Here is a 22729-nt window from a genome sequence, read left to right as displayed (position 1 = left end):
AAAGAAAAGCCTTTTTTAAAGTTAAAAGCTAAGGCTAAATAGCCTGTGCAGTTACTAACTCCTCACTTTGTAGTATTCAATCAATTGTGAAAATTTGAGTTCATTCTGCTAAGACACAGACGTGGGCAGGCTTTATCCCACACTTACTCATCAGCCCAGCTCCCATTGTTCCAGGGAAGAGCTGAGGGAGACTTGGCTAAACCAGTGTTTAACAGAAATCATGCAAATGAGTCCATTATCATGAATAAAACTGTGGAGTTTAGATGAGTTTAGGGCCAGATAGTTGTTTCCTCAGTTATTTTATCCTGACATATCAAACCAAAACCAAGAACTGAATTGAAATCTTGTCCCAAACACAAGCAACAATGCCATGCACTGAAAAGCTTCCTATTATCCTGTCCTCCTTGAACTGGATTGATTATCACCTAGGGAGCACCTTTCTGAATACCTGGGTAAGTCATTCCTCACTTTTCATTTGACCTGTGCACTGTCAGACATCTGCAGAAGCTGGAATTAACGCCAGAAGAATGCACCAAGCTGCCAAGCCTGTTTATTCTCTTCCTCATATGCTGCTGGGGATTGAGGAACTTGACCTTGCAGTAGCTTGGAAAGCTGTTTTATGGGATTCTTTATGGAATGGTGTTGCTTCCTTAGCAGGCATTTGTCATTTATGTGATGTATTGGTGGCAGTGATGTGCTAGTTCAGGACACACAAGCACCTTTTGAAATTGTACTTTTCCAGTGTTCTGTGTTTGGTATCTGCTAAAAATGGAGCAGTATTTGAATCATTATAAAGCTTCCCTGAAGGCAAGATACCTTTAGGCTGTACAGCAGAAAAAAACCACTCATCTAAATCTGTATTTCTCTGAATTACCTTAATTTGTGCAAAAGATAATTCAGCTTTCAAAGCTGACAGGTACCTGTGATCATGTCAGGGCCTCCCAGGGTGCTCAAGGTGTGGCTGCTCCAATCCAGACATCCAGTGTGGCATGGGGGCACTTTGCCCTGGAGCCTGACCTGTCCCATGAGCCCATGGGGGTTGGAGTTAGGGACCAAGCTCCCAGGGAAGGTTTTGGGAGCTGTACCAACAAAGATATTTGGGGATGGCCACACCAGGCTGGATTCCCTGGAGCTCGCTCTGCTGGGCGGGGCAGCACCACATCAAGTGGGTATTTATGGAGTTTCCTTAAGAGGAATATGGTTGGAGCACCTGCTGGTGCTGGATCCAAGCCCTACAGGCCAGTTATGTGGGGGAATGGGGAATTTTGGGGCCTTTGCTTCCCCTCTGGTTTCTTTCTGCATTCCACGGCACCAGCACGTGCTGATGTGACTTGAGGGCTGTGGCTGCTCCAACAGTTCTACAAATTACCATCAAATTTACTTTTGTAAACCAAAGTGCCTCTGCTAGACAGATTCAGGGAGTGGTTTGGGTTGGAAGGGACCTTAAAAATCACCATGTTTCACCCCCTGCCATGGGCAGGGACACCTTCCACTGTCCCAGGCTGCTCCAAGCCCTGTCCAGCCTGGCCTTGGGCACTGCCTGGGATCTAGGGACAGCCACAGTTGCTCTGGGCACCCTGTGCCAGGGCCTGCCCACCCTCACAGGGAACAATTTCTTCCCAATATTCCATCTATCCCTAATCTCTGTCAGTCTGAAGCCATTCCCCTTTTGTCCTGTTGCTCCAGGTCCTTTAAAATAGTTCATCTTCCTTGTTGGCTCCTTCAGGTACAGTGAGGCTGCAGTTAGGTCACCCTCATTCATTTGCATATTGGTTTGGACCAAAGATCTCCTGCCTCCCCCATTTTTTATTTTTGTTGTTAACGTTTTGCAGCATCTTTGGCAGTTCCTGCTCCCCTCAGCCCTGGGAGCTGTGTAGGTGCATCAGTAGGCTTTGGCTGCCCCCTGTCCCTCTGGAAATGGGACACCTGGCCATGGAGCTGATCACTTGACCATAGCAAATGAGCTGCCCTCATCAGTGTGCTCTGGTGTATATTTAACTTAATAACGTGAGCAGATGGTCATTACATTGATTCATGAAGGAAGGGAGGAAGCTTGGCTGGGGAACGTCAGGGCTGAGTGCTGAGCATCGGAGCTGGGCAGGATGCAGTGGAGGAACAACGCACATTTTTGTACCCTGTGGGGTCTGTTGGTTTGGTTTTTAGTTTGGTTTTCTCTTTTACAAAGAACCACTGAATAAAATCAAGGAGAGGTGACTCATCAGGCCTGCAGAAATGATCATTTCCCTGGAGAGGAGGTTTGTAGAGCACAAGCAGGATGGTGCTGAAGTGTTTGCACCACTGGTGGTGCTAAAAAGGGGGGAGATGGGGAGGTAGTCGCCTGTAGAGTTATGAAACTTCTCACTCTGCTGTTGGTATTAAAGATGACAGCTGTTCAGCAGGGAAAAGGTAACACTGGGGTAATAATCCTTCAGGGTTTTTTTTTTGTTTGTTTTTTGTTGGTCTTTGTTTGGTTTGGTTTTGTGGTTTTTTGTTTGTTTTTTTTTAAGAGCAATTTTGTTTAAATCTCTTCCCATGTAGTAGGATTTAGCTCGAAATTCAAGGCAGAAGCTAGTTGTGTAAAATATTCAGCCACTCTCTTCCTTAGCCAAACTGGGAACTTCACAAATCCCCAACCTGCAGCAGCTCTCAGGAACAGCTTGATTTGCTTCTTAATTCTGCAATTTCCACAGGAGAAATGCTGTATACAGAGGAATATCCTCTTGAGCAAGAGCTTAATCTCATGTTTAGGTTGCTGTTTCTCCTAGTTGCTGATTAGCTTTGCTGTCTTATCAGTTTATGTCATAGTATGTGACTATAAATTGACTTTGCAGTGAGGAGGGAATACGTTCGTCTTCACAGATGCTGCTGTTTCCATGGAGATAAAAGGACCAATGGCCTTTTCTTGGTTTGGACTGTACTACAGTGAGCAGGCAGAGATGGTGCATTCGAAAATGCAACATTTGGTGCTTTGATATTTCCGTCTAAATAGCAAATGAGAAAGCATATTGTTCCTTCTTGGTGATGAAGTTGAATAATAAATACAGCTTTGGGACTTTTTCTGGAAGCAGAAAGCGAGCCCACCAGGAATGTGAAGACAGCGTGGCTGGTTTATGCTTGCTAAACCTCCTCTCTGGGAAAAACCTTTTGGCTTTGCAAAATATAACCCTGTAGAGCCTTTGGGTTTATCTGATGCAGTGTTTGATGCTGGTTACATCACCAGCTTACTTATCCGTGATGTTCCACTGTGGCTGAGCCTGAATGAGCGTGCAAAAGCTGTGAATGTAATTTTTTTTTAAATTTTTTTACTTTATTCTTTTTCCTTGAGAAAGAGCTTTTCTACCTCAGATTGCGTGAAAGAAAATATAAATTCCAAGGCCCCTTCAAGGATGGCTTGCAGAAGGTGTTATTTGTGAGTACCTTTTCCTTCTTCATCTGTCGTCACGTCTCTGATTTCTGTGTTGAGGATTCCAGAAGTGGGAGTAGTGATCAGTTTATTGTTGGTAGGTTTCTTTCCCTGAACCATTTTTAGGGTGTTACCTTTTCTGATAGATGAATGCTCTGTATATTAAACGTGTTTAGATGATTATGATGATGATTGTGCATATGGGTATTTAAAAATACAGTGTAATAAAGTGAGTAGTCTGTGTTTAGCAGGGAAAAAAATTGAGGAAACTCTTCACTTTGCATCCAAGCAGCAATGCAGGGTGCTAGGAATTCTGTCTGTGATGACTCAAGGATCTCTCTTCCATTTTGTTGGAATGCTTTGTCATATTAAAGTGCAATCTGTCTTTTCAGTAGAGAAATAAAATACAAACAGCAGGATGTGCAGTGCAGCCCTGAGCAATGTCATATCGAGGAGGCAAAATTCCTTGTGGATTTGTTGCTAGCTTTATGCTGATCAGAACATAAAGGTGAAGCATTCACTGATTATTATTCCCTGGAGCAGTTTCTGGAGGGTTGAGGTCAGACACAGGAGCTGATTCTCCTGGGGGCTGAGGAGCCCCGGTGGGAGCTGAGCCCGTGGCTTGGGGCTCAGGACTTGGCCACTCTGGAGGATGATGCTGGGGCTGGGATGGATGGGACACACAGGTGGTTTGCTCCAAAATGGGCACAAACCAGGCAGGGATGGGCCCTTGGATTTGTCCTCACTCCTAGTCCAGGAGCTTGGAGTGGCTGTACCTCTGTTTGCAGTTCTGACCCCTGGTTAACCATCCACTCCCTTTAGAGTTAAATTTGGGGTTTCCAGAGGATCCTGCATGAAACACATGTAATTGTCATCCCTAGCCTTTTCCAGTTATTTGAGCAGTGCCTCTGAGCACCCTGATTTGAGTAAATCTGCTCCATGTTCAGCATCCACACACAGGCAGAGTAAATAAAACCATTCAAAACCAGACTCCTCAAATAGAATAACAAAAGAATATTAGTATATGTCCTAAAGTTTTCTTTAGATTTTTGTGTTGTGCTGAAGGGTGAATGGTAAAGTTGAAATGTTTTAAAATCAAAATAAATGTAGAGCCTTTTGTAGGAAGTTGAAATAAGTAAACTTGGAGAACAGGTTGCAGCCTTGCAGGTCTGCATGGATCAGCTTGAAACATCCTGCTGAGTGTTTATCCACAGGAGAATAGTTCTGGTTGTGTTGGACTCCATTTTAATTTGGGTCCTGGGATTTGGGGATCCTGTAACTCTCAGCAGGGAATGGATTTCACAGAGTGCTTATCATGTGGGGTAAGGGATATCTAATCCCTGTATATTGCTGTCTTTAACAGTGAGCTTGCAGTCTTATTTACAGACCCATCTTGTGCAGGATTTTCCCGTTTTGCTGCTTACACCTTTGGTATCTTGTACCCACCTCAGCACGTTGCTGTAGAAAACAAGATGTGGGTTCTTCCTCCTACTATAATTCTGTGGTTTAGCTCCTGTGTAAGAGAGCTGATGCTGGTGGTTGGACAGAGGAAAATGTAAGCTGGGAATTTTTTTTAAGAACTTACTCTTAAGATCACATGTATATACAAAATCTTCACGTTCTTTAATGGGTTCTCAATACTGAAAATGTATGTTAAACTGTTATACACCAGTCCTTCAATAGTTGAGTAAGTTTTGAGATGAAACCTTACATATAACAACTCTGTCAGTGTTCTTGTAATTAATATTAATATATGTATATATATATTTATATGCCAAAGATCTTTGCCATTGAAAGTGTCTTTTTAAGATAAAAATATCTTTTTCATCTTTAAGTGTAGAAAGCCTGGTTGTTGCTGCTCTAAGAAAAGCTGAACAACAGTGTCACACTACTTGGATTAGTGAAAGCAGTTTTTTTCAGCTGTTGCACTGAATAGAACATATGTCACTGGAGCATTGTTTTAAGTAACAGGATTTGCCTTGCTGTAAATCTCTCATGCTGTATCTGGGTAATTTCATTCTTTGTACTTTGCTATTTTGCCTCTTTCATCAGCTGCAAATCCAATATGTATAACTGGCACTGCTCAGCTTTGGGTTTGCTGTGGTTATTGCTCTGTGAGATTATAAATGTGCCTGTGTTCTGTAATGGGAGTTGTCGCTTCTTGAGGATTTCTGGGACCTGTTTAATCATGTGGGACATACAGAAAAGATGTGATGAATATATCCACTCTCTGATTTAATCTAAAAATATTTTCCCTCTCTCGTGTCTCTGCTCTTAATTTCTGAGTTTGGGCTGTGTGGGGTTTTTTCTACAGATTTTGACAGCTCCCAATAAGCACAACTGGCACAAGTGCATCTTATGAGTCCTGTGAATTATTCTACATCACCCTGCACCATAGATGGGGCTCTAGTTAAGACCTAAAAGGAATTTTTTCTAATTACAAGCATCTACATATTAATAGTTTTAATTAAATTCACCCTAGTTCCAGCTAACCCAGGATTGGAGCAAACTGTGCAGGGATGCAGAAGGATCCCTCCTGCCTGTTTGTGAAGGCTGGTACTGCATTTTCATGAAACAAAAAAAAACTTTATAATAATTATTTATAATTCTCTGTAATGCTAATAAGTGTTGTGTTCTAGGATGGGACAAAATAATGGCTGTTCCCTGTTTAGTATGCTGGGCCCATGGTGGTTCCATTCTCCCAGGAGATGATAATTATTTACAGGCCCTTTGATGGAGGAGAGGTCAGTGAGAGTGTGCCTGATGATTCCATTGAAAAATCCAGCTGTGGGCACTTGAGTTGGGAATACACAAAGGGAAGTATTATTCCAAACAAGAACTCCCAGTCTGCATTTCTGCTGCGCCGTGTACAAACGCTGCTATTAAATCATTTTGATGACAACCAGATTTGATGAATTCTGGAACAAAATTCAGCGGTCTGTACTCTGGACTGTGTGTGCTGCTCGTTTGGAACTGCAGCTTTTATTGAGCGTCCTTGTAGCTGGTGAAAACATCTTCTGTTCCTGTGAAGAGGAAATGGAATTCTAGAATGCTTTTAGCTAGGTTCTGACTATTGCATGGAAGGGGAGGCAGGAATGGGAGGAGGGAGGTGCCGGCAGAGCAGCTTTGCAGCATATGGTGGTGCTGGTTATGATGTGTGGGTGAGTTTTTTTGACTCTCAAATTCCTGCAGAGTAATTACACTGGTGTTTACCTGCCAGGAGCTGTCCTGCTGCCTCCCTGGGATTTGGTGTCCAAGAAGCTGTGCCCAAAGAGCCATCTTGGGCTCTTTGTGAGCACATCAAAGATTTGCTCAAAGAGCAATCTCTGGGCACATTCCCATTGTGCCCAGGCAACGAAGGGAGGAGTTGTGGTTCTCCTGCAGCGTGTGCTCGTCTCTGCTGTGAACTGGAAGGTTTTATGGATGCAACCATAAAAGCAATGGCAGCATTTAATGTGTGTGGGGTCGCCACCCAAAAGAGTGTGTGCCAGGAAATTAATAATAATAACAACACTATGAAAAAACCATCATATTGTCGGTGTGCCCCCACAGCATCTCCGTGATCTGCTTGGCTGCAGAGTGCTGGACGTACGGTGGGGTGAAGGGAACAGGAAAGAAGAGAAGGTTTTACAGTGCTGCTTCAAAAGCCAAAATCATACTGTCCTGTGTATTTTGGGTAAAGAACAGTAGGAATTTGTCCTTGGAAATGGGAGTGTGTTATGTGCTTAATCACCTTGAAGTGGCCACAGCCACAGACTGCTGCAGTGAAGCCTGGGCTGGGACAGTGGGAGCTGCCATGAAAAGCTTCCTGCTGCTTTCTCTGCTTTGCAAAAAGCTGTCCTGTGGCCTGGGTCAGAGTTTTCATTCTGGAAGCCCTTCTAGCAGGTTAATAAACTTGTTAATTAGCAAGCGTTTAGATGGAGTTGATGTGAGTCCATATTATTATGACTTTTACTGCTCATCACCTCTTTGGGTATCCTTTGATTATATTTCAAATGTTGTTCCTCATGAAAGTAATGGTTGAATTTATTAAACAAGAGCAGAACAGACTTTATTAGTTTCTAACTGCAGTATTTTCTAATCTCAGCTGTTGCCATAACTCTGGATCGACTTGAGAATGAAAATTTCAACTTGTAAAATAATGTTACTCCTCAACAGGGTAGAACACTGAGAAATGCAAATATTCCTTTTAATAGATCCAATCAAACAAACCATTCTTGGCTCCCTCAGCTGACATGGAGTGAACGGGCTGAAGTAGGGAATGGATTTGTCTGCCCCTCCTGCTGTTCCCAAGCTGGTTTTAGAAGGGTGGGTACACACAGGTATCCAGGACAGCAGCCTGTGCTGGGGATTTTTTTTCCACATACTCATTGCAACGTGCACTTTAGGGAAACGTGCCAGAAGAAAGGGAAGAATCCTGGCAGATGGAGGGGAACAGATTGTTGTTCCAGACCAGAGGAGGAATGGTGAATGGAGTCTGGGAGAGGGCAGCAGCAAAGGGCAGGGAAGACACTGAGCAGCTCCTCTCATCAGCCACATCATTAACTCCAGAAAGGCTCCTTCCAGCTGTGCTCCTGCTCCCATTCCCCTCAATCTCAGGGTTTCTGTTCGGAAGCTCTTGTAGGAAGAAGTTCTCAGATAGTGATGGTTTAATAATTCTGCTGAAAATTCAACAGCAGCAGAATGTGCAGGGGTGGGTGGATGTCCTGTGCCACCACGGTGGCCTGGGCAGGGAGAGGGGACAAGCTGCCTCCAGGCTCCCAATCCTGCCAGGAGCATCTGCTGGCTCTGAGCACATTGTGAGAGCACAGGATAATCTGTTAGAGCAAAAGCAATTCCAGGTTAATGGCCTCGTGTTCTGCTCTCCCAGGTTGTTTGAAAACCAATACTGAGAAAATTGTCTGCTGAGTTTGGGAGGCTTGTTGGGCTTTGCAAGAGAAAATGAAAGAAAAAATAAAAATAATTGTGGCTTTATGTGATGCCCAGTAGTCGATTTCTTTTTATTTGTACATCTGAGCAAGGCTCTAAAACGGGAAGATTAAAAAGAATTGTCATTTCTGTTTGCTGATGGACAGGAGAGTGCCGTTAAAATGAGTGGATTCTAATGGCAAACATAATGGGATTTACAGAGGGGTGAGAGGCACAGCCACAGCTGCCTGGGGCTGCGTGCTCCCTTAGGAGCTGGGTTTCTCCTGTTCTGTGGGGGAATGAGATGTCAAAGGTTTGGGTCAGATTTGGCTCTGTTTTTACTGGCAGACTCATCTGCTCTCCCAAGAACCTCGTGCAGGGATTCACAGGGGTTTGCTCTCACAAGGGGAGAGCTGGAAGGAACTTGGCCTGGAAGTGGGAAATGGCCAAACTTCCATGTCCATCCCAAACTGGGATGTTGCAGCAATGAGCCAGAAACTGAAATTACCAGCAGCAGCATGTGTCAGCTGTCATTTGTCTTGTCTTGGTGCTGAACTACCTGCGCCCTCTTTGTAATCCTAAATCATCCCTTGAGGAACAGCAGCTACACATGTGGAAACTTATCTTCACAGGGCTGAGTATCTGTGAGACTGTGAATAGGAGAAGTGATTAATTTGCCTCCAGATGATTGAAATGGATTTCTTCTGATGTCTTCAGGTGTTAAAAATTAGTAAATTAATTCTAGCTTGAATGCAAACTTGTGTCGAAGCCTGATTGCAACATATAGCTATGAAGTTTAAAAAAATAATTAAAACTTCAGCCAAACAAAACAAAACAACAAAAAAAAGGGATTGGAACTGTAAACATTCTCTGGTCTATTACAGAGGGGTAGATGATTGCAAGTGCTGTTTTGGCAGGTGATTGAAGGCACAAAATGCCACATATGAATCTTAAATTGCATTGGCAGATTTACCTCATTGCTTTGGGTAGAATTAGTATTAGTCAGGGGCTGTAAAGCCTGAGCCTCATCACTGTCAGGCTGACATGAGTCAGTGAGATCTGGAGGAACCCAAACAGAGTTAAGTTATTCTGAATTTCAAAGTTCAGAGCAGAGCCCAGACCTCGTGTTTCCTCTGCCTGTGGTGGGACAAGGATCCTCTCTGAGGATCCAGCCTGCTGTGTTGGACAGCAGTGAGCTGGTGGCCCCTCAGTGCCAGCCTGCAGCTGAGCCCTGTCCCCAGTGTCACCTCCTGCAGCCTGAGGCAGTGTTGGGACCTCCTGCACACCTTGGGCAGGTCTCAGCTGCTCTCCCAGGACGGGACTGCTGCGTTCCTGCTGCTCCTTGGAACTCGGGGCAGGCAAGCTCCTGACCCCAGGGCTGTGCCACAGGTGTGTACAAACCACAACAAGAGCATGGGGAGAGCGTCCTTCTGTGATAATTCACTCGTGGGGAATTTTGGAAGGAATTTGAGATGAGATCTGTGAGTTCTTTTTGATGATGTGGTTATTTTTTTATCTTCTGCAAAGGGAGGAAGGGTGAGTTCGGCTCACGTCATTACAGCACGGTTGAGAAGGTCACAAGACCCTTAGTTACAAGACCTTTTAAGGAATTATTGACTAATAAAACACTACTAACAAAGATGTTTATGTTTTTAACCCAGTCCTTAAATATTTCATCTTACAGACCCATACATCAATATAAACTTTCTTAACCAATCATGTTATAACACACTACCCTACAGTACTGCATTCTAAGCTCCTCATTTACCTCTGTAACTACTTTATTTTTTCTATATCTTAAACTCTGAGACTCGAAACTTTCCTTTACTTGACGTATCTCTGCTTCAAACTATAAATCCACATTCTCACTTCTAACACCTAAGTTTAGAAACCTTTTCCAAGGTCTCGAATGAAATCCTGTGTTTAATTCTAAATTTTAGCTTGCAACCCCAAAATTCTAAGAGTTCCTTACATTTCAGATTCCACCACCTTCCTTACTGTTCAGGTTCTTTTGGAACCCAGGATTGTTGGAGCAGGACAGATTCAGGGAGCCTTGAGGGCAGAATGGTTTTGGAAGAGCCAGGAGCAAGCTCTGTTCCAAAAGCTTTGTTGAGCAGAGCTGAATCCAGAGAGATTCTTTCATATTCTTTCATATTTCACTGGTTTACTTCTCTGAAGAAAGAGACATCTATGTGGAAAAAGAACAGTGGTGGGAATGGAATCTGGAACACTCTCCTACTGATTTCCTCCATTTCCTTCTTTTGCTTTTGCTGGAAGAACCGGGCATCCCGAGGCAGGAGCAGGTTCCTCCATGTGAGCAGTTCCCCTGCCCATTGTGAATTCGTGCCCTGCCCTCACAGCCTGCTGCCCCGGGACTGAGTGGAGCAGCTCGTGTGGAGCACTGTGTGCTTTTCCTGAGAGAACATCCAGCTTTGGCCTGTCCTGCCTGCTTTGATATGGCCCACCAATGCTTGCAGTGTTGTTCTCCATCTTTGGTTTGAATTTGTTGTCTTCCCGAGGTGTTTGAAGGTGCCCCCATGGGTCCCTGTGCCCTGTGAGGTGTCAGAGGTTACGTCCCACGCTGGGGAGGTGCCTTGTGTCTGGGTTGGGCTGTATCTCCAAAAGCTCAAGTACTTCACAGGAGTTACCACCTTTGAACAGAAAATCCAGCTGATCCTGGCCATGCAGTTGCTGACACAGTGTTGGCAGCAGGAATCAGAACAGGCTGACCTTGTTTTTTTTCCTAAGGATTGGTAACTTACTCCTTCCTGAACAAAGCCTGACTTCTTTTTGCTTAACCACTCTCTTTGATCTCGTAAGAAAGTGACCTCACAGGATTCATTTTAAGGCTCAGGGATGCAGAGGAATCAAAATCAATCTTCTGAGACTTCTATCAAAACACCAAGAGAAAGATGGGGGGTTAAAAAGTCCATTTGTGTACACAGAGACACACACACACCCCCACACCCCCTCTGTTAACTGTCAGGTTGGATGCTCACAAGTTAAATGAGGATTTTCCATTTAACAGCTCCCTCTTCCACTCAGAGAGCTAGGAGATATTGATTATTTTTTATGATTTCCTAGAAGAATGCTGTGTCCTGAGAAATTTGATTAGGTGGATTTATCATGAAGGACTTGCTGTGCTGAGCCTTGTTCAATGTTTCCTGGCACAAACACCAGGAACGCAGGGACGTGTGCTGTGTGGTGCTCAAAGATTTTCCAGGCTTTCCTTCAGAGGTGGCCTCTTGTCTGGTTTTGTGACTCCTCTTTGTTTTAGTGAAACAATACCAATCTAATGACCTGGGGTGCAGAATATCTTGGTGCTGTAAAGGATTTTTTTGTTTTCTTTCTGCGCTTTGAACAAATTAACAAATTTAAACAATTAAACTGTTATTGCACAGGTGTGAATATTGCTTAAAACATGGGTGAGACTTGGGTTCTTTCACATTTTCAAGTGGTTTATTTTGCAATATGTTTGCCATTGCTGGGCTTGAAGAAAGCTTTGTGTCCATGTCCATTGCATTGTCCCTCCTCATTCAGAGCACTGTGCATCAATTCCATGAACAGAGAACAGCCTGACTGGTGCAGAGTAAGATGCAATCCTAAAGCTTCATTCCCATAGGGGTTTTAACCCTCAGTGTTCCAGCTTTTGCCTTCCTTCCACGTGGCAAGGCAAACCCCAAGCCTTAAATTGGCATTTGATCTTAATCCTGCAACAAACCTTTGATTGACTCTTCATTGCAACAGCTCCTCACCGTCATTTTGGTGTGTGCATTTAAAACCTGGGACTGTTCCCCTGTGTCCCCCTGGGATCCAGATCTGACAGCTGTGCCTCAAATTTCAGTCACCGTTCTCGTGAGTTTCCAATATTCCTGTCAGCACCTGCCTTCCCCTCAAGAGCCCCTTTCTCAACAGCTGCTGGTTTGACTTTGTGTTTTTCCTTGTGTCGTAGGTCTTTAAATACTCTGCACCAGTTTTGCTGTCCAGCTCCATTGTACCATTCCCAGCTAGCTGTCCCTGCCACACACTCAGAGTACAGGTAAGAGTAGACATGCTCCACCCACTGCTGCTGTTTGGAGGGAAATCTGCTGTTGCCATTTGACAAGCAATAGTTGCTTAAGTTTCAAAAGGAAAAAAAAAAAAAAGAAGAATATTGGAATAAATATCCAATATTTTTGATGTCTTGTAGGGTAGCTGTGGATAGAACCATCACTGCAGTGAGTCCTTCTCTCAGGCACTCTGGAATTACGCTGTAAAATGAGTGTCATGTGCTGTAAGGGGCACATCCCCATGGGCTTGCAAAGGTAGGGAGAAGGGAGGTGCAGGCTGAGCTCTCATGTGACAAATAGGCTGAAATATTTATATAATTTATGGAGGATATTGATGTTGTCCTGAGCAACACCTTTTTTTCACCCCTGCCAGTAGCTGAGGAATTCATCCATTTGTTTAACCCTCTGAAAGTTAAAGGCATGGACCTGCCCAGGGCTCAGCACGGCCTTGGATTTGAGTGAAATAAGGGGGTTTTAAACACATCCAGGCCCTGAATACACCAAAAATACACATTTTCCAGCTCACAATGCTTCTTTTAACATAGATGCCTTTACTATCTATGTGTTCTCTTTGATCCGATGCAGAGAGCAGCAATTACATCCCATAGTACAGTTTATTGTCAATGCCAGTGTTTATTGTAACATCTTAGAGAAGCATCAGAGGGCGGCTAATCTAAGTCATTGGAAATATGAAAACTGTTAAAAAACTGTGCATGCCATGGAAAATATTGTCTTGAATTTTTACTTCTGCTATTAGCAATCGACTTAGTGATAATTGCCAGCTCATGAATAATAGTAATATCAAAATATTGGAAGCCTGGTGCTGAAAAATCAAAATCACTTTGCACGGGCAATAAGGAAAGACAAAAGCAAACAATGAATCCTAAATCTGTAAATGCATAAACATATTTCTGGTTTGAATATTTCATCCCCTAGTTACCTCTATCCATGCATGCTTGGATTCACCCTTTTGGTTTGTGTTGCAGCATCTGTTTGTGTGTTTGGTTTTTTCTCCCATCAGAGCTCTTCATTTATTTGGTGGTAGTGAGTCCATAGTTGAGTTGTAAGACAGGTCAAATTCCTTTGGTGAGGAGCAGGGCCTGAAAACTCTTAGATTCCCTGCTTGCTTTTTAGTGAGGCTTTTAGTTTTCCTGTGTCCTTAGTTGATAGTGCTTTAATTTGAAGGATCTTCCTGTTGGGATGTTGATGGGAAAACCAGCTGTTCCTTGAATGTCTCAGTGTCTTGCTCCACATAGGGTGTTATTTTTATTAGTGATATTTCTTCTGGAATTAAAGCTTAGAGTAGCTTAACTTTGTGCTTGAAAAATCTGAATTTCTTCAGGGTTTTTTTGTGCAGTGAAGACAGGAATTCCCTGCTCTGGGGATGTAAAGCCTGTGCAGTTTCAGAGTGCTGTGGGACCTCCAGCTGATGGCTCAGGACTGGGGGGTGGGAAGGAGCTCATCCCTGGCCTTGTTTGCTCTCAAGAAAATTTGGGATCAGGGGAGACCTTGTGGCTCTGCACAGCTCCCTGCCAGGAGGGGACATCCAGGGGAAATGGGACTCTGCTCCCAGGGAGCAGGGACAGGAGGAGAGGGAACAGCCCCAAGCCAGCCCAGGGGAGGCTCAGCTTGGACATCAAGGAAAATTCTTCACTCGGAATTGTCCAACCCTGGCACAGGTGCCCAGAGAAGCTGTGGGTGCTCCTGGATCCCTGGAAGTGTCCAAGGCCAGGCTGGAGAGGGCTTGGAGGCCAGTGGAAGGTGTCCCTGCCCGTGGCTTTGAGGTCCTTCTAACCCAGACCAGTCTGGGGTTCTGTGAACAGGGAGAATATGGAAAAGCTGCAGCCTCTCCCAGGGACAAGAGGCAGCCAAACCAAACTGCAGTAAGGAAAATTCCAATTAGATACAAGGTAGGGAGAGAGGGAATTTCACCATGAGCTTGGTCAAACTTGGGAACAGAGGCCAGCAGAGGACGTGGGGTCTCTGTCCTCACCACGCTCAGGTCAGTGGGACACCACTGGCTGTACCTGCTCTGAGCAGGGACTGCACTGTCCACACCTCCTCCAGTCCCTCCTGACACAAATTATCCTTCACCCCACAGCACTCTGTTCTTGGGAAGGATTAAAAGAGCTGCAAACCAGAATATTTTAGCCTATAGACTTTAATTTCAAATCACACTGCAATGTTTATGCTGTCCCTGCTCACAGATGTGCTGCTGTGCTGGAGCCAGGCTGTTACCATCATCCTCATGGCAGGAATTGGTTTGGTTTGCCCATAATTTCAATTTCTGAAGTTGTTATATCCAAACTGCCTTCCCCTCAACTGTGATCTCTGAGTCAAGTGCATATGATGCACCTGTTTTTGCAGGACCTGTACATGGGGATCCCTTTGCTGTGAATGAAAATGAGCTACTAGAGCTCTAACAGGATTGGGCTTTGCATTTCTACATACACATGATGGTATTAAATTTAGCTTTTAGTCTTCCCATTTATCAATTTATAAATAGAAATCATTAGAAACAAAACTACCAGACATGGATGCTTTGGTCTGGCTGCAGTTTTGAGGCTTTATTTAGAAAATACGCTGAGGGATTAATTTTGTAGCCCAGAATTAAAAATTAAATTTGCTCTGAAAGAAGCAATTAATGAATGCGCTACAGTGAAATCTGGAGCATCTCTGATTTGCTGTTAGCTAATTGCTGGATGTTTTATTCACTCCAGCAGTTTTATTTCTAGTCGAGACGATCTTTGGCATCTGTTTTGAATCGTTAATAGGGAAATAATGCATTTTTAATAACTGCAGCTATTGCATTAATCCCTCACTCATTTTACAATGCTCAAAAGAGACAGAAATAATACAAGTTCTCTTGCATTCTCCTATTACAAGGGAAGTCTTGGGAAGCCTGAGCATGTCGTGTCCTTCCAGCTAGATGCTTGTCTGGGTTCCAGTTAGCCCATATGCCTCCTCTGCTTGCTCTTTTGGGTTATTTCTGTTTGGGAATTAAAAAATAGACCAGCAATGTCTGTAGCTTGGCTTCTCTGACTACCTTTCCCTTCCTGCCTCCCAACTAGAGCCTTGAAAACAATGGCCTCTGGTTGGAAGCTGCAGGTTCTGGGCGCTGCTCTGGGTTTATCAGAGATCATTGGAATGCAGATTTTATATCTGGTGTGAAAAGCAAAGTCAAGGAAGTGTGGGACACCCAGAGAGGCTTCCAAGATAGAAATCCAGGTAGTCCTGTACTTCAGCTGCTGAGCCTCTGGCTTGATCCAGCTGCATCATCATCTCAGAGGCCTCGCAGCTGGAGCTGAGCAAAGCCCAGAGCTGAAATGGCAGAAGAGGAATTTATTCAGCTCCGTGTCCTCTCTGTGGAAGTTTGTTCCCAGCATTTTCTAAACACACTTTCTACGGCTTTAAACTGACAGAGAGTAGGTTTACAATAGATATGGGCAAGAAATTCCTTCCTGTGAGGGTGGGCAGGCCCTGGCACAGGGTGGATCCCTGGCAGTGCCCAAGGCCAGGCTGGACACTGGGGCTTGGAGCAGCCTGGGACAGTGGAAGATGTACCTGGCCATGGCAGGGGGTGGGACTGGATGGGCTTTGAGGTTCCTTCCCACCTAAACCAGTCTGGGATTCTGTGACACATCTTTAGACAAACTTCAGTAAGACCCTCAGCCCATCTGTGCAGGAACATCACACACAGCAAAATTCCATGTACTGAAGTGCCCCTGCTGAGGATATCCAGCCCTGTTCCTGTCTGCCTTCCCTGTGTGGGTATGGAACAGGCTGATGTATGCAAACTGCAACTGTGGACAGATTTGCTTACCACTAATGTCCGAGCACCTTTCCATCTGATGTGTTTTTTCATAACCGTGGCCTCCTCATTCTGATTTGCATGAAATGTTGGCTGTCACTCATTCCTGTCTCCATCCACTCTACCATCCACCCTTCTAATCTCAAATTAGATGCCCTTATCATGTCCAAAGACCTTTTTTTAAATCGTGAAGCTAGAGATTTTTCTTTTCTTTTCTTTTCTTTTTCCCAGTGAGACCTGTGAAAACAAAATGATAATGCAAAGGATGTTATAGTACCAAAGAAATCCCATCATTTTCTTGCAGTCTCTGCCTGCTTAATGTTTAATCAGCACCTCTGGGAGGTAAAACCATCATTCTGAAAATACTGTACTTGTGTGAAATTTTAATGTGGAATCTTTGTTTCACCAGGTAATGTTGGCTTACATGCAACAAACCACTGTGTGGACGATGATAGAAGGATTGATTGTGCTATTTCTTTCTGTCTGAGCCCCTGGGAGGCTTTGGAGCTGTTTTGCCACCATAACTGGTTAATACAGAGGCTCCCCTGCAACAATGCTGAGCTTTCAGATGCTTCCATCATGTATTGGAGTGATTTGGTTTTCCTTAACTCTTCTCAAGAGCACAGTGGGAATTTTTGCACACTAGCACAGCCAGGGAAAACTGGGAAATAGCTTATACCCCTATAACGAAAAATACCTCTTTATAGATAAATGTACTTTACAACTCTCAGTTTATTTTTTCCCACTGCTGGGCACTGTTCTCTTCCCTGAGACACAAAGCAAATACTTCTTGTGTCCTCCATACAAACACCTCTAGAGGCATCCCACAGCATGCAGCAGAGTCCTTGGCCCTGTGGTAGCTGCCAGTCCGTGCTTAGTCCCAGGTAAGGACATATCTGAAGGAGCTGCACCTCAGAATTCTTTTTGGTACTGATATGGCATTTCATATATAATATGCATTGACATTTTCTACCGAAAAAATGTTGAATAGGGATCTAATTTCTAGCTGCAGTTGCCTAGCTGTATACCTCAGCATGTTTAAGCACTCTCTAGAATATGCAGAGATATAAAAGCTTGGTGGTATTTTAATTTTTAAACTGAGCAAAGGAGTGAGAGCAGCATGGCCCAGACCAGCAGCACGTCGCCCAGAGAGGCAGGATGCAGATGGACAGGGCAAACCAGATCCAAACTGTGACCAAATCCTGCCCCAAGTCAGTGTGAGGTTCAGCTGATTACATAAGGCATCTGTGCTCACTCCCTATGGCAAAGGAAAGCTGGCATAATTAGAGTAATACTTGTAATTTTCCACTTGATGCCTACGTGATGCAGGGAGTGCAAATGGTGGATTGTGTTCCTGAGGACAGTCAGGAGAACTGGCAGAACAGCCTGAAATTTGGTTTGGGATTTTCTTGTTTTTCTTCCTTCATTGTGTTCCTTTCCATCCTCCTCCTTTAGGCTGTTCTTTGCTTTAAAGTAAATGGCCCCTTGTGGTTGTGTCACTGGTTCAGAAGTGGCTGGAGCCTCCTGCTAGGCCAGCATCTCCTTCCCTGCCATAAAGCACTTCTAGCATTACAGATGTGGGTATTCCAAACTGCTCCTGCCTCGTGGCACCATTCATGATGCTGGCAACTCCTCCAGAAGACAGAGCTCTTCCTCGCCCCTTGGGAGGGAGTGGGGTGGAGAGCAGACCTGGTCATCACCAGGATTTCTGTGTGTGAGCCTCCCTCAGAGGAGGGATGCATCTGTTCTGCATTTCCAGCAGAATGTGGGCGGTGAAAATACCTGTGGGAAGTTCTGAGTGTGTTAAAAATAAAGGGGCCGTGGTGACATTAGGCTGTCATGTAAATGACAGGCTAATGTAATTTTTCTAATGGGAAAAACAGAAGTGGCCCTTTCAAAGCAGTGTTTTTCTCAGAGTTTAAGTCATCAGCATTGGCCTTGGCTCGCTGGGCTGTTCTTCCCTTTGTGGAGAGTCCTGTCTCTGAGATGGAAATGGGTTAACTGGGTGGTGCTTACAAACAACTCACAGTATTTGTGGATATGAAAACAAAAGCAAACAGATTTCAAGCTGAATTTTCCTAATGCTGCTCCCTGTGATTCTCTTCCTCTGTCTCTTTTCTTTCTTGGCCCCCCTCCTCGGCAGGGAAGATAATGTCCTGCACCAGTTCTGCTGCCCACCTTCGGGCTCTAGCAGCCCCTCCTCGAGATGACAGCGCAGCTGGGCTCTGCTGCAGCCCGTGCTCCTCTGCCCAGCCCATCTCCTCTCCTCCCTTTCTGTGGGCATGGACTGGCACTGCACGGATGCCGTGGGACCCCGTGCTGCCAGTTTGAGCAATGCCTCCTCTCCAGGCCTCCCCACAGCTCTCTCCTCCTGCCCAGTGCTGAGGACACACGCCAGCTGTGAACAGATTCCTCCAGTGCACAGTTTATTTTGAGCTAAAATAAACGGTACCATAAGCCCTGAGGTGTAGTGTGAGTTTTGTTGCTGTCTGGACGTGGCTGTATGGTGTGGAGGGCACAGCCCAAGGGGATTTTTTCTCTCCCAGGTGTGGGGTGGGAGGGCAGCTGTTGTGAGAATCTCTGTTGGGCTGGTTTGAGTTTGTTTCAAGGTCGGGCAAACACCAGCATGGGATGTTTTATGGATGTTGCTGCTGGAGATGAACCCTTCTTCCCTTCCTTGGTGCTGGTTCTGAGGAGCCAGCACATTTCTGTTGTGGCAGCACATCTGTCTCCATGCCTGCTTCCATCCTAAGCTGCTTTGAGCTCTGTCTTCTCCTTCCCTTGGCCTCTGTGCAAGGCTTGGATCGACCAAAGGACCAGGTCGCTGCTCACGTGCTTCTGTTGCCTCATCAATGAAAATATTTCTCTCAAAGCCGTGGTTCAGTTGTCACTGAAGGAATGAACTTGCGGTTGCACAGCCCCATGACTGCAGCTGGAGAAATGAGATTGTGTCCGTGGGCATCCAGGTCCCCACTGCTCACAGGGCTCTTGGTGGGTTGGCCCTTTCCAGACACATCCTGTGGCTCTAAAATAACCAGACAGTTTCTGCTGGTTGGGTCTTCCAGACTCAACCAGTGCAAGCAGATACAGCAGGGAACAGAATTTCTCTGCAGTAGCATTTACTACCCTGAAAATAGTGGGAAAGAAGGACTGAGGAGAAAAAAATTCTTAAATCTGTAGCTGCTATCATAAGGTAAACTATTGCTCCCCACAGTCAGTAAAGGCAGAGGTGGCTTGATGGAGGGGGAAAAGCAGGTATTTATTTGCACTTGTGTGTGGCTTTGAGGATGGGATAAAAGGAGAGTCACCAAGATCAAGGAGGGAAGAACTGTGAAGGCAGATTGAGGCTCTCTCTCGTCTTTACAATGTGCTTTTTTCTCCCCAAAGCAATCTCCAAAAAAACAGAATACAGGTTATTTGCTCTTCTGTGAGGTTTGATGCAGTGTCTCTGTCCTTGCTATGAAATGTTCCCTTGTGCTTGCCTTGGCTGTGACTGTGCAGTGTCCTGGCCTGGGCAGGGATTTGCTGGTACAAGAATAATCTGCCTTCGTGATTTTGCAAGTTTTTTTGCATCATTTCTGCTCACTGCTCACACTCTGTGGCTGCTGCTGTTCTTTGGTATTGAATGTTCTCAGTTTCACATGTTTCTTAATCACTTTTCATTACAATATAGAGGAAGAACACTCATTCCTTCTGTAAAATTTCAAAATAATGTATGCAAAAAATAGTGTAGTGGATGACTACAGTTTATTATATCCCTGGAATAAATATCTGGAATTATATTCCCTGGAATATATCCCTCTGATGTTTACTGGGCAGAGAAAAACACTGAAATGTTTGAACACTGCTCACCATTCGGGTCTTTTACTCTATAATTAAGAGTTTCTCAGAGTTGCTTCCCAAAGATGGAAACAGTAGGAATTTGTGATATTTTGACTTGCTTATCTCCCTCCCAGATGCAAACAGTGATTACCACTCTCTCCTCAGTGAACTGAATTCTGGAGCACTGTAATTATTCCCTTGCAGAGGGGAGGGTTTGTCCAATCTTTCAATGAGTACCTTTTATCTATTTGTGCAAAGGAAAACAAAGAAGCAAGACTGATTTAACCCTGCAAATTCAAATTCAACCCCCTTCCTGAAGGGACAGTGTGTGATTATCCTGAAAGTAGCTGCAGTTAATGATGAGGCTCAGGGGAAAATGAAGGCAAAGCCTGACCAGCATTATTGGCTGGCACAGGACTCCGGCATGGGGTGTTTCTATCCAGTAGTTTTCCAATTAAGGGGAAATAGGGTCATTATGGGTTGCTGGGATTTGGAACAGTTTGTAGCTATAGTACCCCTGAATTGTGGCATTTTCTCTTCAGGAGCACACGGAGAGCTGACCTTCCCTGGTGCAGTGGAAGCCAGAAATGCAGGAGTAAACATTTCCCTCTCTGAATAAATCATGGCTGGCTGAATAAAACATGCTGTGCATCCCTGGGTTTAGCAGCAGAGGCTAGTAGGGGCTCTCTTAGCTAACCAGAGCTAGAAGTAGATGACCTAAAATGCTGTGTGCTGTTATAGAACAGGGAAAGGTACCAGCAGAAAAATTCCCCTTCCTAGGTGAATTTGCACTGGTTTTGTGATGAGTGAAGACTGTCTCATTGTGCATTTTGGGATGGAAGGTGAAGGAGAAATGGAATTTTTCTTATTTTTTTCTTATTTTCTCCTTCTATGAACTCAGAGGGCTTCAAAAAAGCTGCTGCTTTGAGGGAGTTTAGATGGGGAATTTCTCCTTTGGCACCTTTAGGCACTTGCACTGTTTAGGATCAGGCTGATTTGGTTTCCTTCTGCAGTGTGGAGTTCTCCTGTGCAAACACATTCAGCTCTTACCTGGTTTTGCCTGAAATAGGTGGGCGAGACTCCAGCTTTGCACAACAACCACTGCCTTGCTGTTATTTTCTGTGCTTGTATTATTTTCTCTCCATTAACAGCTGTGGGAAGTCCCTAGCAGAGCTCAGAGCAGTGCGTGGACACTCTGGGCTGGAACGGGATGGATTTTGTGCACCACTAGATGGAGAAAAAAGAATCCAAAACCAAACCAGTTCAACTGAGATAAATTAAGATATTCAACCCTCAAAGTAGATTTTAACTAGCTGAAGGAAAATGCTGTGTGATGTAGGAGAAGGAATTATCCCCTGAAAAATGCAGCAGGGTGCAGATCTCAGCTGCAGTCAAGGTTTTCAGATGCTCCCTTGGCCAACCAGCAGCTGTGCCGTGGAACAGAGATTGCCACCTCTCCAGGCAGCTCAGGACTCGTGAGGACTTTGAACTACAAAGTAATTTATGGCCGAGGCAGCTCCTTCCTTGAGCAGTGCCCAGGGATGGCAATGCCTCTGGAACGAAGCAGCCCTGGGACAGCACTTGAGGTCACTGGTAAGAGGTGGGGACTTGGAATTCCCTGTTTGGAAAGGCTGAGACCCCTCTGGAACCCCCCGAGCCACAGTTTTGCAAGGGGAACATTTGTATTCTGGAATATGCAGTAGCCAAATGGCCCCTTTGCCGTGCAGCACCAATTCCTTTTTCACCTGGAATACTGAAATGGAGTGGGGAGTTCTCAGAAAATCCAACCCCAAAACCACACATCCCAACATCTGTGGGAGCCCTCGATGCCTTTGTGTTGTGCCAGGGTTGCGTGCGGGTGCTGCTAGAATTTTTTTGAGTTTTTTTATTTTTTTAATTTTTTTTTTTTTGCAAGAATTGACAATTTCCTGGCGTGGGGGCTAGAGGGAGCTCCAATGCAGCCTTCCCGAAGCTTTCCCAGTAAATCACTCCTGCCTGGCTTGCTCCGTGGAGCTGCTAAGGAGGGAGGAAGCCAGCTCGATGTACTTCTGCACCCTGTGAACACTGGAGATGGGATATCTATGGATACATACGGAGATATATGCATACTTATGCCAGGATGCCCTACATTCAATGTCATTTATATGCTTTATAACTCTTATTACAAATGTTGTCTATAATTTTATAATTATTACCCTAAATAGGCTGTTTGATTGTGCCCCCACCTTTCTGGAGTGCAATGCAGGATGTGTTCCAGGGAAGGTTTGTGTTTAACAGCAGAGGAGAAGCCACAGAGGGTGTTTCACATCCCACTGTCACTGGTGGCTTCACATCCCACTGGGAAGGGCTATGAAAACAGGACAGACACACAGCAATACCTCTCCTAGGCTAGTAGGTTTTCAAATAAAGAAATTGATTATTAAAAGGTATGAAACAATATGATTCTATAGATTTTATTACTGCTAGATGAACATATCTGCTGAAAATCAGCAGAAAATCCAGGTTGATTATGCTACATCTACTGAAGTAGTTTATAACAGTTCATGGTATCACACCTGTATTTACAAGGTGTTTGGCATTCTGAGCCTTTCCCCTCATTTTTTGAGACATGCTTTAGTGTCATGGGGGTGTTCAGCTGAAATTTGGACTTAGGATCTTAAGAGGTCTCTCCCAACCTCAATGATTCCGTGGTTCAGGTGGGTTTCGCTCTTTCTTTTAAATCCCCAAACTGCAGCA

The 22729-nt window shown here is 44.7% G+C and overlaps 1 protein-coding gene across 11 annotated transcripts in view; it reads left to right on the top strand.

Moving 5' to 3' along the window:
- IQSEC1 (IQ motif and Sec7 domain ArfGEF 1) overlaps positions 1-22729 on the top strand; it is a 281230-nt gene that overhangs the window by 109244 nt on the left and 149257 nt on the right. For 6 of the 11 annotated variants that reach the window (XM_038149056.1, XM_038149058.1, XM_038149068.1 and 3 more), the window contains exon 3: positions 12264-12350. The exons of 3 other annotated variants lie outside the window; for them this stretch is intronic. In XM_038149056.1, the coding sequence (XP_038004984.1) occupies positions 12264-12350 (87 nt within the window). Of the gene's footprint in view, positions 1-2877; positions 3410-12263; positions 12351-22729 lie in introns of those variants that run through there. 2 more of the 11 variants (XM_038149063.1, XM_038149067.1) reach the window with 2 other exon arrangements.

Source organism: Motacilla alba, chromosome 12 (genome assembly GCF_015832195.1).
Source record: "Motacilla alba alba isolate MOTALB_02 chromosome 12, Motacilla_alba_V1.0_pri, whole genome shotgun sequence".
Classification (NCBI taxonomy): Eukaryota; Metazoa; Chordata; class Aves; order Passeriformes; family Motacillidae; genus Motacilla; species Motacilla alba.
The sequence above is the reverse complement of the archived record's forward strand: the minus strand, read 5'-3'. Positions and strand labels throughout refer to the sequence as shown.